At 39.3% G+C, this 16,990-nt stretch overlaps 2 protein-coding genes across 11 annotated transcripts in view; one reads left to right on the forward strand and one right to left on the reverse strand.

Annotated features, from left to right (window-relative positions):
- LOC114362703 (leucine-rich repeat flightless-interacting protein 2) overlaps window positions 1-16,990 on the reverse strand; it is a 36,634-nt gene that overhangs the window by 14,990 nt on the left and 4,654 nt on the right. The window contains exons 1-2 of one of the 10 annotated variants that reach the window (XM_028318204.1): window positions 8,739-8,768; window positions 2,682-3,177 (exon numbers count right to left, since the gene is read on the reverse strand). The exons of 4 other annotated variants lie outside the window; for them this stretch is intronic. In XM_028318204.1, coding sequence (XP_028174005.1) covers window positions 2,682-3,074 — 393 coding nt within the window. In that variant the 5' untranslated portion in view covers window positions 3,075-3,177; window positions 8,739-8,768. Of the gene's footprint in view, window positions 1-1,879; window positions 2,433-2,681; window positions 3,640-8,733; window positions 8,769-10,205; window positions 10,935-16,990 lie in introns of those variants that run through there. 5 more of the 10 variants (XM_028318203.1, XM_028318205.1, XM_028318206.1 and 2 more) reach the window with 5 other exon arrangements.
- LOC114362687 (uncharacterized) overlaps window positions 15,828-16,990 on the forward strand; it is a 46,002-nt gene continuing 44,839 nt past the window's right edge. Inside the window, exon 1 of the mRNA XM_028318153.1 lies at window positions 15,828-15,896. The gene's annotated coding sequence lies outside the window, so the exon portion shown is untranslated. The remainder of the gene's footprint in view (window positions 15,897-16,990) is intronic.

Raw genomic sequence — 16,990 nt, forward strand, 5'->3', positions numbered from 1 at the left:
AAGGTTCTGAAGTGGAGGCCACGTACCGGAAAGCGCAGCGTAGGACTCATAACCACAAGGTGGACCGACGACCTCATAAAGGTAGCAGGAAGGCGCTGGATGCAGGCCGCCACCAACCGGCCATGGTGAAAATCATTATCGGAGCCTGTGTTCAGAAGTGGACGTCCTATGGCTGACATGATGATGATCATGCCTCGTGGTTTTGTGAGTTGTACATCGATAATCAAAAAGGAACAAATTACAAGCATATTCAAGTTTTTTACCACTCTCTACAATTTTTGTAGCACGTGATTTGAATGACTCTAAAATTCGTTCCGCCAACATAAAACAGGGTAATATAATGAAGGAGTAAAAGTTTGTTTGATACCTGTGACTTTACAAAAACACTTTAATTATTTGCTAGTCCATAATTATAAGCTCATTATCAGTAACCATTCATTATCAGGTGATCCGTCTGCTCGTTTGCCTCTTGTCACATAAAAAACCAAATGAAATGGATACCCATAACGTAAAAATGGTTTTAAAACTTCAATTTTATGAAGTGCTATTTTGTACCAAATTAAAGATTTTGATTACAATCATTATTTTATTGTAAACAATCCAGAATTCTTACGAATATAACCAAATATTAATTTTATAGCACATGAACTCAATTCCGATATTAATATCGGAATTCCGATATTGAGATCTAATATCGGAATTCAATATCGGAATTGAAAACCTTCCGATATTACATGCCCTAGTTTGGACTGAATTAATCATCTGGCACTTAATTCTCACATCAAAATATAAACTCACTGCTCGTCAAATCATGTTGACAAAAATGATTAGTTGACTAAGCTCGTGACACCAATTGACTAGTTAAAAATCTTTACTTGTAGTTAACTATTACTAGCTTCAAAATTGGCGTCAAGACTTCAAATTAATTAATAGATTATAAAAATAATGAGCTTCATGATCAAACACGTCACAATTTCAGTTACGAATACAAATTACAAGCCTTGTTAAAAATGTAACAATGATTGTTTCTTTTATATAATCTACCTGCGTATCTCGCACGTATAACAAAAAAAACAGCTTGGCTCGTTGGCTTTTCTTCTGGAAATAGCAAGTAACTTAATTGCCAACACCGTGAAATAAGCGTAACAAATAGATTCAGCTTTTTACACCCGTGGAATACGGATGACTCAATGTTTGATTGCAAACTTACAATTCGCGGACAAAAAACAGTAGGTGATACAATAAAACTGAAGTATTCTCAAATAAGCATTACCGCTATATCAATTCAACGATAGAATGACATTGAAATTCTTGTGGTTATCCACCATTTGTAGAAAAATGCGCGGCTAGAGGCGATACAAAATAGAATGACTGATGACATCACCTGCCCCTTGCTATGCTTGGTAAAAGGAAAACCATTCATTGTTTACAGAGCACGTGCTAAATGAAAACGTTTATGTTATTCCAATATTCTATAAAACTATGACGTAAGCAGAAGAACTTAGTTACTGAAGGAAATAGGTGATGAACGCTTCACGATAAAACAATTGATTATGCACGCTGATAGCAGGTTAGTTACTAATTAGTTTCTTCCAAAAACCTGTTTTTTACTAGTTGACGACAGTATCGAACTGGTACGTACAAGACAGCTCATTAGTATTCGTTTTGCATTTAGGATGAGCCGTGTGACTAATATGAACGTAAAGAATTCAGCCGAATGATACACGGCGACCGTAAATGCCATACCATGAATACCAAAACAACGCAACCAATAATGACAATAATGGAAAAAGAAATAGTGACAGAGACTAGGAGCGTAGGTATACTCAAGAATTTATGAGATGAGGAAAACTGGAAACTTGCAGATTGGTTTACTTACAAAAAGTAAAATGATTCTACCAGCAAGCCGCAGAATGAGCTCCGGTGATGACATGTCGGGGTTCCGTCAGTCGCCGGCGAGGTCACCGGCCACAAAACTAAACACAAGTGTTCCTAGCTGATGTCACATGCACACTAACCACTGGTGCCAGCCTTGATTATAAATATTTCAGTATTGTTTGCTTTCAGTCACAAACAGTTGTAGCGTGCGTTTTGTTTACAGACTAGTAGTGGCCATCGCCGACACCCAACACCTCATTACTAAAGGTTCATCTGCAACGCTGTATCCACATCACAAGGTCACTTCGCCGCAACACGTGTGCCTCTAAACAGATGCCATGATAAGACTGTTGAATTAACCTTAAGATGCGGTCCGCCGTCGCTGTCTGAGATTCATTCAAATACGATGGTCACGAATACGGTAAAAAATTCCAAAGTGGCTGTATGTAACACATCTCGCACCAAAGAGACATGGGAAAGATTTTGATAAATAGAGCAAACAATGTTCACCTGAGACAACTTTACACAAACTGTGGCCTCCGAATCACACTCTAAACATAGAAATTAATAAGATAAGATAATGCCTGCCCTTGTATAATATGGACAGTACGTTTTATAAGATTATTACAAGAATTAATGGGAAAAGCGGAAAAGGTACAGCGACTGCAACAGTTGACGAAATATTAATGAGTCAGATCTGTATGAATCATAAGGATACAAAAAATATAAGGATATGCTGATGCTTAACTGTGCGGTGATACAGTACTAAAATATGCAAACAAACATAAATATGAAATACGTACATGACTATGTTGATCTCCAATAATTCCAACTATAGATGGATTTTGATCACCATGGGAGTCTCTTCGAAATTCAACTACATCACTACTACGACACTCCACGGCACTAGGCAATTCCTTATCACCGTTTTTTAGTCCGTTAACCTTTGACTGATGTTCCAGGCCATTAGTTTGTGCCTTTGAAGAAATAGGAGATGCACCATTGTGAAGATTATTTTTGACGTCTGTATTTACAGTGTCGTTTACAGGAATTCTTGATTTTCCCGAATCTTCACACCTCTCCACAACTGTTATATCTTCATCACTATCATCGAAATCGCCGTCAGTAAAAGCATCACCACCGCTCTCAACATCACTGCTAGTAGGTGTCGCCATCTTCTTGGTAATCCTGCCCATTATCACCACCGTCACTATCTAAAATTGGCTATTGTCGCACTCTCCGGGAAAATCAGACAATCGTTTTCGCGCACTGTTTTGGCATTCTCACAAGTTGCTGCGTCTGTCAACAAACTACACCGTCAAGTAACCGCACGCGACTAACCCGCAGCATCGCGAGCCGCTTGAATAGAAAGGAAGGACGCGATTTTTGCAATAGTCCTTCTGCAGTGCAATTGACGAATTGCGATAAATTTTATTATTGCGATACAGGTTATCTTATCGATATTTTCCGCTTGAACAAGTGTCGCGCCTTGAATAGCATTGTTTTGTTAACAATAGAATTCTATCGTAAATAACACTTCACTTGTCACAATGATCGTTTGTTGTCTGTAATGTTTAATAGTAGTGAGGGTAGTGGGTTGTAGGGACGGCCCTTGATCGTAAGCGATGACTGCCAGCGCACAAGCACGCCACACACAGCACATGCGCGCGCGTCGACGCCGGCGGTGGACTGTCGGCCGCGTAGGTCACTCACGCTGTACGATATCGTTTTCGTAATCAAATTGCACCGTTACGTATGAGCTTAGTAGAAAAGCGGAATTAAATTTGACGGCTGAAGAAAAGGCATAACAAATCATTATGACTTAATGAAAATATGCAATACAATAAATCAAATTAAGTCAAGTTTTGTTGTAGCAGATATTAAAGTGTGTCCGGGGAACTAAATTAATTTAAAAAAACTAATTTATTTCGGCAAAAACACGGGTAAAAACTATCTTGTAATATCAATGCTTTAATCGCATGATCGATCGTTGATAAATATTTATCAGAAATCACAATCGTTTAGACTTACTTGTCTTTAATAAACCGCGTTCATCAACGTTTTTAAAGCAATGTGAATTAGGTATGTGATGCTACCTGACAGGCGGTTGATTTGAACATTCATTAAACAGCTTTCTAACTATAGCACAGGTAACCTGGGACAGTTCGAGAGCAGGGAAACGGTGAATAATTTCCTCAGTCTGCGCAGACGACACACTGCACTTTGTGACTTCCCGCTCACTTCACCCTGCACTTGCATGATAAACTGCGCATTGTTCCTGCCGGCACCACCTTTATTGCATGGGAAGTGAGCTATCACTCAATACAATTTTATCTATATGACTTCGACGTCATTTCAGGTGCATACTTAATACAAATAACCCTTCTGGCGCATTTTGTTTTCGTAGTAAAAACACAATCATATATCCTGACAGCAAATGTAGAATTAATTGTATTGATTTATTATATGTAATCAATACAAATATATTTGCTTATTAGTAGGCTAAATCCAATCAACATTTAATAATTAAACAGAAACTAATTACAACTTCATCAAATAACAGGTTAGAATTACACGTTAATAATAGAAACATCTGATTTAGGGCTGCCTCAAAAAAGTAATAATGGAAGAAACAAAAGAAAGAATATCCACACTTTTCCCATAACCTTGGTCGGCATAGTAGAGACGGGCATGAAATTGATTAAAATGTAAGCCATTGAAAAGATCTCATCGGAATAGATCATAAGCTGCAATTAATAACGAGAGATCACGAAGAAAGCGTCGGAGCCGTCATTACGGCGGGAAATTGGGTCCTAAACGGCCTTCGATAACACGCGGGAACCTTGTACAAAGGATTCAATTAACAACAGAAAAGTACATGTTACGTGCGTAAGAGCCTGCTCACGTAGACGGTAATGTCAGACATTTTATCAACCGACTTCAAAAAAGGAGGAGGTTCTCAATTCGACCCGTATGTTTTTTTTTTTCTATGTTTGTTACGCGATAACTCCGCCAATTATGAACCGATTTGAACAAATCTTTTTTCGACGTATAGGTAATACCTCAAGGGTGGTCCCATTTAAATTTAATAATAAAAAAAACAACCCCCATGGGTGGAAAATTGGGGATGAACTTTTTTATACGCAATATCTCCGCCGATTATAAACCAATTGAACGATTATTTTTTTGTTGAATAGGTATTATCAAAAGGGTGGTTTCATGCGAATTTGAAGAAAATATTTCACCCCCAAGGGTGGAAAATTGGGGATGAACATTTTTATACGCAATATCTCCGCTGATTATGAACCAATTTTTTTTGGTCTCAGTGTACTGCCTACCTTCAGTGGTAACATCAAGGTAATAATAATAGTTAACTAAAAAGCAAGAAATAAGTAAAATTTTGCAGGTGCAGGCAAACTTTACATGTTTCATAATCTTGGCACCGACTCCAGAAGTATCAATCATGGTATACCTACATAAATATTAAAAATTCGTCCTAATAAATAAGTAGGTAATTAGTAATTATTTTTCTACGTTTTAGTGTAGGTTTTTTGGAGTCGGTTTTATTTTTTTTTTATAAAATTTTACTTATTGGCTCGTTGGGAAAGAGAAAAGATAGCAACAATTTATTAATTGTCACACATGACGTATAAATTGTAAATTAAATGCGGTTTTTAGGACATGTTTACATTAACCAACAGCTATAATCGTCTATCCGGTGACGGTGACATTGAATTTATCACAGGAAAATATTAACATTGTGAGTATTGTGACACATACATAAACGATGATTGCGTTCAGGAACAACAATTTGGGTACAATAAATATTGCTGGTAATGATGAATTTATTACGATTTTAGCTGGCAAAACAGCTTTTAGCAACGGATTAAACAAGGGAAACTACAAAAAAAAATGTGCTGATGCTTCTGAAAGGATTTGTCACATCCTCAATTCAGCATCCAGTATGACACAATCTTACATATCCTTAATTAAATTCCTTGAATGCCGCCAACAGTTTCAGCGGGATAATTGACCAGCTTATCCGGGTGAGCCTCAGATCATAGAAGGGAATAGATGTGAAACGGGGGCGTGGCGCGTGTCTCCGCGATATGCCCAGAAACGAACATCGCCCGCGACGCCAGGTTAGTCGGGATTCAGTCGTACTGAGGAAATGTTCTCCGATATTGTTGAATAATGCGTCGTAACGTGCAATAACATAAGTGAAACGAAGAACTACAGGAACAATGAAGTCATTTACCACATGTAAGTATTGCAAATCCATTGGTATTTTGCTTATAAATAAAAAAAACTAAACATTTTTACGAACGAATTCAGTGCCGTGACATTTACTGCGATATCGAAATTAGTGGTGATAAAAATTCAAACACGTTGTACATTGACGATTTAGTTAGCAACCACTTTATGTCACGCGTAACTACTGCGCAATGTATTTTATTTCTTCCGATATCCACTGACGCGTGAAAATACACAGTACGGCCGCATGTGCCGGTCGTAACATAGTGCAGGGCTCGTGTTCTAATACGGTTTCCTATTATCGATAAATAGAAGTAAATTATTATTTTCTATTTTCTAATTTTGAATGAAAAAATCATGAGTTGCTTGCGATTTTTAAGTTTTTACAAAAACAATAACAATAGTAGAAGGGATTAGTAACTGTCAACTATGTAATTACTATAAGAGCTAGTTGAAAGCCTAATATAGGCATTATTTTTGATAAACATAGGCGGTACGAATTTCGCCATAATTAAAAAGTTAATGCGCGATAGTAGTTAATAATAATTACAGTGATCCTGTTATTATTATTAAAGTAAATAATAATATATTACCAATATTGTAAATACTGGTAAAAATCGCAAGTACCTACTTAACCCATGACTTTTCATACAAACTTTGTCAGTCTATAACTTCTATACTCCATCGATAACGACATTGAGCTTTGGTTGGGGTAAATTAATATAAGGTAACTTCATTTAGTCCCAATAATTGATTCTGAGTTTTTCGTCCATACAAAATAGAACTGACTCCTTTATGCAAAAATCGTTAAAGAACATAATAATAACGTATAATAATAAAAAGGTTTTCATACAAGCATTTTTTAAACCAATTTCGAGCCTTGCCTCCAGGATTTAAAGTATCGATATCTTATCGACTCCATTTTATCTTTCTTCTCTCTAATTGCTTTTTTCAAAGTGTGCGTCACGTCACGCGGCCATTGATTGGCCATAAGGCACGCCTTTTGGCCAATCACAGCACTTTTAAGCCGGTTGCACATGTTGTCGTAGACTCTCAGTCGCTTTGTTTTTACACAGTTGAATGTGTGTGTGGGAGCTGTGGTGGGGGAAATGTGGGGACACTGGTTCTCGTTGTAGTTACGCGCGACTTCATATCTATTCTCTTTCTATGATCTGAGGGGTGAGCAGTCTAGAATGTTTTAGTAATGAGCGCGGGCGCAGCCGCGCGGCATGCCTACCTGGAAAAGCTAATGGAGTATTAGGCAATCAAAGAGTTACGCTAACGGATGTTCTGTTACCGTTGCGAAACTGAAAAAACGACGGAGAGATTGGAAAAAAGTATACTGCTTGCCGCAGAACAAATTCCTCAAAGGCTTACTTGAACATCTTGATTGGCTTGTATTCATCTTCGCGTAGAGTTGTGAGAAAAAGTTTAAAATGATAATAGGTTTGTTACAGTTTACCTACTTCAGTTTTCTTGGAGAATAGTTCGGTCAATTTCACACAGAGATGAGAGTTAGCAACTATTGCACGACAAAAAATTACAGCCCTTTTTTTTAATATTTAACTTATGCAGTGAAAATTGGGGGTCAAAGATTAGTTTCCGACATAATAATATAGCGTAGGGCTGCAAATACAAAGAGCGGCTACTTATAAACGTTGCTGAGGAACTAAGAAGAAAGCTGTTGATTGGAAAAGTGATCCGTTACTAAATGTATCAAAGTTGATACATAGTAATACTAGAGAAAGTGGATTGATTGGTGCTCTAACAGAATATTTATGACCGAACTGAACATAATTGCTGCTGCCATAAAATTACTAGAAACACGAATACCTGTACACACACAGTAGTCCGCGGTAAATTGTATTTATGAGTACAGATTTCATTGGTGTTTTTGCTTCGGCACTCAAGATTTAACTTTCTCAATTCAGAATTTATTGTTTCGTTTTAGTTGTTTTTAAATCAGCTTTGTAGCAAGAATTTATTCATACTGCCTGATCGACCCTGATAAACTCTATCGATTTACTTCGCTGGAGCAAAGCTAGGGCTGTCTTTGATGATCCAGTCAGGTACCTACCCCGGAAGGTGTCCGCGTCCAGCCTCACAAAGGTGCAAGGACGTCACGTCACGGGCCGCGCGCCGCGCACAATGATGCGGTTTGCGCACGCGCCGAAGAACGCAACCCGTACGAGCTCTTGACACACGAGATCTACATGCATATTTTTTGACATAACTAGACTCAAATTAGAACCCTTTTATGAGCATTCAGAGAGCTAAATATTTTCTATAAAAGTCCTACTATACTGGTCCATCCAATAAATAATTAAATTGCAGCCATTACGTAAATGCACTGTAGAATGTTCTTGTTAGTTAGCTAACTTGTAAGGAGTTCACGCTATTTTATTTACTTGTATTTTCAACTGTATGATGTAACGCTAATAAAATTGTATGTATAAAACAGTAATTTATCCGTCTAATTGATTATTAATTTTTAACCAATACATAAAATCTAATTAATTAATTTTAGTAATTTTCAGTGAACTGTACAATTTTGATGTCGTAATCATGAAGTGTTATTTACGATACGTGGTTTCAATATACAATACTTGCAGCACGGGTTACCCAACGCACGCACTACACCACAATCAGAGAAACACTGATCGCAACTAGGAACAATTCGTATAAATCGCGCGTAAGGCCTCAGCCTCGAACTTAGCGGGCAGCGGGGCGGCGGCGGCGGCGGCGCGGGAGCGGGGCGGGCAACGCAGACCCGTTCTCGAAACCAGCGGGCAGCTCGCGCGGCGCTTTAGCGGCGAAGTGTTGTGTTCGGGGTTGTATTGTCGAGATATTTGTTTTTATTCGCAAACGAAATGTCTGAACAACGGCGACAATTTTATTTCGATTCAAATTTATTCCTGACGCTCGATTTATTGTGGGCAAAAGAAGGAGTGCGCTCCCCGCTCGATGCCCGCTCCCTCGCCGCTGCCCGCTAGTTGCCCGCTGCCGCCCCGCTGCCGCGCCGCTGTTTTCGAGAACCGGTCCATTTGATTTTACGCATAAGATCCTGCCGCTCCCGCGCCGCCGCCGCCGCCGCCGCCGCCCCGCTGCCCGCTAAGTTCGAGGCTGAGGCCTAAAAGGCACGCACGCCGCAAACGCAACTGTGGTAGCCAGAGGCGCACGCGCAAAAAAGTAATGAAGGCGGGCGGACACGCGACGCGCAAAAACCGCCCGAACGCGATCACGAGCGTTTGGAAATCGAACGGGATCGATGGACGCCGAGATGCGCGCACGCACCTAAATATCGTGACATTTGCAACACGGAGCCGCAGCCGCAGCGCCAGCGCACGTGAGACGCGCTTTCGTAACAGCATGCAGCGGAGGTGAATGATCGATGATCCATTTATCAGACTGACCGATTGCCATATATTGCGCTTTGTTTTGTTTGTTGTGACTAATTTATTAGTGCTACAAACGTTTAAGAGCCTAATGATAGGAACGACAAAGAAGATGTTAAATCTTTTATCTTAGCAGTTGAAGGCTTTGATGATAAAAATACTGCATTATTGATCAACGTAAGCACATAACATGGGCCTGTCGTTAATGATAGTTCCTATCTTCAAATCACTAGCTAGTGGTATCAAGGGCTTATTTCAGAAGTATGTAGGCAATTGGAAAGCAATCGCGTGATTGCCGAAGCTCAGGCCACACGCACCAAGCTACCAATAATGCTACCGTGTCCTATAGTAAAACGACCGATTGACTGCATAATAAAATCAAATACATACATGTATCAAGTAAACGATATTACGCAGCAAAAACAGCATTGGTTATGTTAATCTGCTTTCACAAACGAGTTCTTTTTATTTGAGGATGTTATGTGACAACTCATTTCATAGTTTTGCAATAGTTATGAAAAATATGTTATGGAAGAAGGAAAGCGAATCCGAATTTGTGACGACGAAGATGAAAGGTAAAAAAGTGACATGGAAATTAATTTTAGAAATCTTCAGAAAAATTAAGACTTTCAAAAAGTTAATTATCAACAAAGAACCCCAAACGACAAAAATACTCACTAGTTTAGGTCTAACCAGACAGACTATCGATCGGGCGGATTCTTCATCGCTGCTGCTCTCCAGGCAGTCGGACAGCGACGGCGAGCGGCGCGGCGGCCACAGCTTCGGCGCCTTCTCGCTGCACGGGCTCGGCAGCAGCGGCGCCGGCAGCCACGGGCCCTGCCCGCGCCACCACGACACCAGCGCCGGCGCCACGCCCACCACCATCGCCAGCCCCAGGCGAACCATTATCTCGAACTCAACACGACCACAACTCTCAAACTACGCGACCATACTTCATAAGACGTCAACGCACAAGGAAGCGTCTACCGCCGTTGCATTGTTCGTAAATAAAAACGTCTATTTTAGATCTAATGCAGTGTTCACACACTTTCACGCGGGCAATGTGTCACGGAGGCCGGCTAGCGGACGCGGATAATCCATCAACGTGCCGGCAGACGCTTGAGACACGCACGTGCTTCAAATACAATACGCAAGCGATCTAACTGCTCACATGCCAAAAGACACCGGACGTAGGCGCATAGAACGAAAACTAGTCACGAAAGCAGCGAGCCGATTGTTCGCGAATCGCGATGCACATGACAGACTCTTAAATTGCACCGAACGGTGAATGCGAGACACCGGCACGACAATGAGAACACGAAACACGATTGCAGTCGTCGAAAGTTGTAAGAATCGGATGAAGCATCGATGGGACGACGGTGTTCTCTCGCGATCGCAGACCGGCGAGTGGCGGTCGTTGACGCTGGAGTTCCCCTCCCCTTGCCGCCCAGAGCGCCCCTCCAGCCGCCCGCCCAAAGGGACAACCCCCCTTGACCGCCCTGTCTGAAAGATGTCGCGCGAAATTACAATGGAGGATGCTTATTGCTTAGTAACGCAGCTAGGAGTCGCATATGCGCTTTATTTTTAAACTTGCACTGACAGCTATTTTTAACACGACTGAACATTGTTTTACGTACTTTCACATTCAACGCAATCCCATGGCGTAATCATCTGGCCCAGATTTTAGGAGTCATAAAAACATAATGATGTAGCATAAAGATGGCATAAAAACAAATCTAATATTTTCTTTGTAGGTAATGGTTCAAAATGGTTGTCTTTCTTATACCAATTAAGGCCCGGTTTTTTGATTCATAGTTAAAATAACCAATGGTCAAATTTGACAGATGTCAAATGACAAGTGGTTAAATATCAGAGAAAAATGTTTTTCGAACAATGGTTAGCTTGACTTTTAGTACGTTTTTTAACTATTTGTTTACATTTTGTTAATATTTAACCATTAGTAGCAAAATTTAACTATAATTTAACAATTTGTTAAAATAACTAATTGTTAAATTTTGCTACTAATGGTTAAATATTAACAAAATGTTAACTAATAGTTAAAAAATGTACTAAAAGTCAAGCTAACCATTGTTCGAAAAAAATTTTTTTCTGATATTTAACCACTTGTCATTTGACATCTGTCAAATTTGACTATTGGTTATTTTAACTACGTATCAAAAAACCGGGCCTAAGGGGTGTAGAATTTATTACGTTTTATTGATATTCTGATCAATTTCACAAAAGAACTTATAGTTTTTGTGCTGATGTAGAAACTGAATGCTTAGTAATAACAATGAGCAAACACTACCGACTGATACTTAAACAACTGAATCGATACTCCTATGTAAGTTTTTAAATAGAGCACAAAATATTTGTTCAATGGCTCAAGACATCAGGAAATTGCATCAGCCCAACCTCAACCTGAGTGGGAGGCGGCGAGGGTTGGGGCAGACAGATCGATGCAGGCTCGACGTCAAGCCCCAGACTGGCGGCCGTCTGGGTATGAACCTAGCTAAGTTTCAATTTAACAGTTTAGGCTAATGCTAATCCCCTTAATAAAGTAAAAGTTTATAGTTTTGTTTGCAAAATAACAATCTATAATATAATTCAACGTAGATTTGAGAGACCTTACATAATCGGAATACATATTTCAGTACACAATGCAGCTGTGGGAAGTAGCCTGAAAATGTAGCACACGGATACACCCCACTCCGGGTAGGCTTCAAACTGGGACACTGGATCGATCTGGCTCGGGGCAATAACCGCGATGCGCGACCTATTTCTGGTGGTCCCCGACCCTCCTCACTAAAGTTACATAAATGCGGAATTGAGACCCTAGAGCAGGGATGGCGAACCTTTATGTCTCAACGTGCCACTTTTCAGAAAAAAATGTTTGATGTAGTCATAGACGTGCCATCAAATAACACCTAATGCTATCAATGAGGAGTATAGTACAAGTGGCGCCACTGGCGAGTGACAAGGCCTTACCACAGCCTTACTTTACAGTGGCACTAACAGACGACTTATTTACTATTTCATTTTATAGTGAATGTTGTGATTGGTGGCGTGCCCTCAATATTAGTTCGCCATCCCTGCCCTGGAGACAAGATCTTGATGCACTATAATTTGAGGAGTTCCTGTAATCACAGGTCTAATATTGAGCTCTAACGATGGGACCTCATCTCAATCAACCTATTCAAAAAAGAGGTGAAATGGACACTGCAACTGTTGTTATCCTATTGCGCAGACAATTTAGCAATAAAGCTTACATTAAGGAAGGATGTAGCGTTGTATTTTTATTGCCACTTCTAAGATGAAGTGCACGTCATGCTTAACACACAATTTTCGACGACCAACTTCTTAACATGAAAGTCATTCCAATCACCTTGAGCATCTCTGATGACGATACTAGAAAATCATGGCAAAAAAGATAATAGCAAATTGCACTGCGAAAACAAAATTGTATTCAAATGAGAGGCCAAAGCACCTTCTAAGTGATTATCATGGTAGGCGAATCCTTATATGCCATCTTTAATGATATGCCCACGACTGCAGAAATGGTAAAGGTTCGAGAACAGGAGCTAGCCTATGGTAATGAGTTTCCGTTGTACAAGTGGCTAATTACCGGAGCGTTTAACCGATCGGCACGTTACTGAACCACTCGAAACGTAGATTAGACTCGAGAGTTTCGTTTGGAGTGGCTCCTTCGTACTTGAAATCACACCTCGTGGAATCATATCATTTTGATTTGGAGAGTAAATAAGGTGAAGTCGTGGAGTGTATGCACAGCAAAAATTCTTGGAAATAAGGCTTACTTCATTTTTCTTACCGTTTCCTACTCGTAATATGGTAAAAAGTAGGAAATGTACATATCCGTATGTCTATAAATCAAACTGTGTATAATAATCAAATAAATAACTAGATACGTAATCATATTAATTGAGACAGACATTCAAATTAATTGCAAAATACTCAACTGTTATATCGATCAGTTCCTACACAATGCATCATGGTGACATTTACGACTACAGCAAAACAAAGCAAACAATTTTATAATCATAAAACAGGTTAGTGTAATTAGAAAAACCGAAGTATTTGAAATACGCCGCCATAAAAGTTGTCATACTCGTACATCAACCCGGTAATCTATTCCCGTAGCGCGATTAGAGCATATTATTTATAATACATATTCACGTGCGCCTTTTCCGAGGGGAAGCCATAAGTTTAGTTCCGCTTTGCGCGGCATTCATTAAACGCACTTGATTAATTGTGAAGACCTTCAATGTCAGATCCTCACATTTTCAGACGTCATGATAAAGCTTAAAAAGCAAAAGATCTGTTTTTGCCATATTTAATTCGAAAAAGGTCACGCAGACGCATACCTACATGCGTTTATAGTGGTTTTGGGAACTTTTGATTTGTTAGAAATATCTCGAAATCATAATTGCATAATAATTGCGCTGGGTGTTTGAAAAGAAAAGATAGAGCAATGTCGACATAGCAATAATGAAGATTGCAAGATCGGACGCGAATTGTGTAGAGCCCGATGGAGCGTGAAACAAACAGCTGTGTTAGCAGACTGGGTGCACGAGGCAGAACATTTGATTTAAGTGATTTGAAATTAAGATTTGTGAAGTAAATTATATCGTCAATATAATTAGCTCATTACGATCTAGTGCGCGATGCAGCTGATGCAGCGCGCTGGGAATAGCGCGAGCGCCGCCGCGCGGCTATTTCCGCACGCGCTTTATTTCGCGTCCGAGGCATGCGCCGGCGCATACGCTATGGATGAAAAATTAAAAGAGCAATCTAAAACAATATTTATCTGATGTCTCAGTACAAAATCGAGGTCTTTGGAGTCATAGACAGACAGTAAACAGTTAATTCAGATTAATGCAAGGAGAGCACTTCATGACCAGACCATCTAAATAATAAGGGGCAGCTTTTGGTCCTGCTAATAAGCTAAGACTGGTGACAATGATCATTATGGATCTCTTTTTGAGTTTTTCTGGATATATTCCTATGAAAATTAAAGCTTATAAATTGTCTTTCAAAGCTTTACATTCTGGAAATAATGAATTTCGAACTATTGACAGCCCTATGTAAATATCCTATTCTGTTTGGATAACATTGCAGATATCCAGAAAATTTTGATCCTTCTATTTATTTAAACTCTACATATAGAATGCCTATAAATATAGACTTTGCTATTAGATCTGTTCCAACGAATCTGCAAATTCTGTCACTACACAAAACGCGTATTTTATATCAAACTTGAACTACGTGAAACCAGATCTTGATCAAAGAATAAGTTAAAACATTTCAAAGTCGCTTGATAGATAGATATCTGTCTGTAAGGTCTGATCTGAAAATAACGTCTAAAAAGTTGTTTACATGGGCGAGACAGAATAGGTTTCCCTACTACAATCCATATTAGACTTTCATATGTGCATCTTCCTCGTTCCTCCAGCGCAGTTCCCACGACGCATACAGTTAGTGCTGCTGCAGTTAATGTTACTGTCGCATTGCACACCCTCGCCCAAGTGTGACGCGGAGGTGCGAACACGCGGAAGTCTATTTTGAACGCGGTGCAGCACGGCAGGTGACCAACTGCACAGTGCAACATGCTGTTTTGTTCCACAAACAATGAAATTTCACCAAAAACTTGAAATATTGCTAAGACCGTATGGCCCACAACACTGTGAAAAAGTTATCAGATCGCATGTAGAGCCAAGCTTCTAGCAATAGCAATACCTTAGTCAAAATATGTGGCTTGGCCGTTTCACATTTTCTACAATAATTGACTGGGTCAGTACCTAGTACGAAGTTCGCCGAGCTAGCTAGTTTTCAAATAAGAAAATGTATGTTCTGGAGACTAACTCATTTGAGTTAATAAACCTACAATCGCTCTATTTCTATTTAAATGATTGATTAGTTACTATTTCAGGTAAAAAGTAGCCTCTTGCCTGAGCAACATAGCATCGAAGTGCAAAAGTTCGGCGTGCCCAGACGGCAGTAAATAAGTTGCCTAAGATCAATACCGATTCCGCATTAGTAGATCGATTAGAATTAAAAGTTTTGTCGCTCAGTCATTCATAACAAATATGAATTACATTAAAAAGAAAGGGAAAGCTCTTCTTAACTACAGAAGTTTAAAATGAAAGAAAAGCTAGCTGACGAATAATTCTTTATTATTGAGGGAATAAGTTCCTTTGTTCACAATCTCAATATTGATGCATACAGCCCACTGTGCATTCGTTTCGGCGGTGCACCGATGCAGCAACTGATCGGAGGCGCGTACGGAGTGCATCACGAGAATTCGCGGGCTCTACGTACGAGCGGCCGCCCACAAACGGGGCAAATTAATAGGTAAGATGCATTCATTTATTACCACGCATTTCCATGTCTTATTTGTCTTATTAATGTACGTTCAGACAAACAAGATTTATTATTCAAACTGTTAGCAATAATAAAAACCTGACGAATTTTGACAACTTTGTAAAGGTTAATTGTGCAAATGCAAATTATATTAGTATTTTAGTTTTATAAATTAGCTCATTATAATAATAATAATCTGATAATTCTTATCTAATGATAAGCTCTTTAAGCATGAATTGCGATAAATAAATGTAATGTTTAAATTATAAATTAGTTCTATATCAATACTTATTGTGAACAAACATGATGCGATATACTAGATTAAATTAAAAGTTAGTTAAACTATCGATATGACTGTGTTTTAATCGGCAGATCGGTGATTATTTTTGGAGTAGGTAAGTATAAAAAATATGAATGTTAGTAAGCAATTTTTAATTAATGATCGTTTAATTTAAGTTCTGTCGACAAAAAATAAATCTTGATGTATTTTTTTCACATTATAAATCATAAACTAGGTCGTTTCTAACTTCGTTATACCTAATCATTTCAGTTAGAATGACAGCTTTAAACATGATCTCTTTAAAACGAACAAGCCAATCGATAGTTCGCTTGAGACAGTGATCAATAATGCTGGCAGGCAGCCGAGGTGGCTAAATTTTCCGATCGTTCCCCTTCCGCGACACAGTGCGCCCGCGTTTATGGCCATCGACACATCCTATTGTCTGCTATGAGCGCCATAGGCGGCTACTATAGCTCGATCGGAACCGGGTGTTAATAACTTATCGTTTCTAATATCACGGTAACAAATACAGGATATTGTATCCAATACCCACTAGTCGTTAAAGCGGTTTCAGCCAGGGTTCTGTTTGTATCAGTAAAGTTTTGATCGAAGTTACGGATTACTGAATCTATTTTCCTGGCGAAAGCCATTAGCGGCAGACCCGGCGGCTATAGTAAATAGGCCCGAAAATACGGAGTCGTAACCAACAGTAAATGATTAAATGGCCGAGTTAAACTGCGTTAACCATTAACAACGCAAAGATAAGACCTACGAAATATACATTTTTTTATGTTTTTAATAGGTA

Source organism: Ostrinia furnacalis, unplaced genomic scaffold (assembly GCF_004193835.3).
Source record: "Ostrinia furnacalis isolate ACB-3 unplaced genomic scaffold, ASM419383v2 OfSCF6691, whole genome shotgun sequence".
In the NCBI taxonomy this organism is placed as follows: Eukaryota; Metazoa; Arthropoda; class Insecta; order Lepidoptera; family Crambidae; genus Ostrinia; species Ostrinia furnacalis.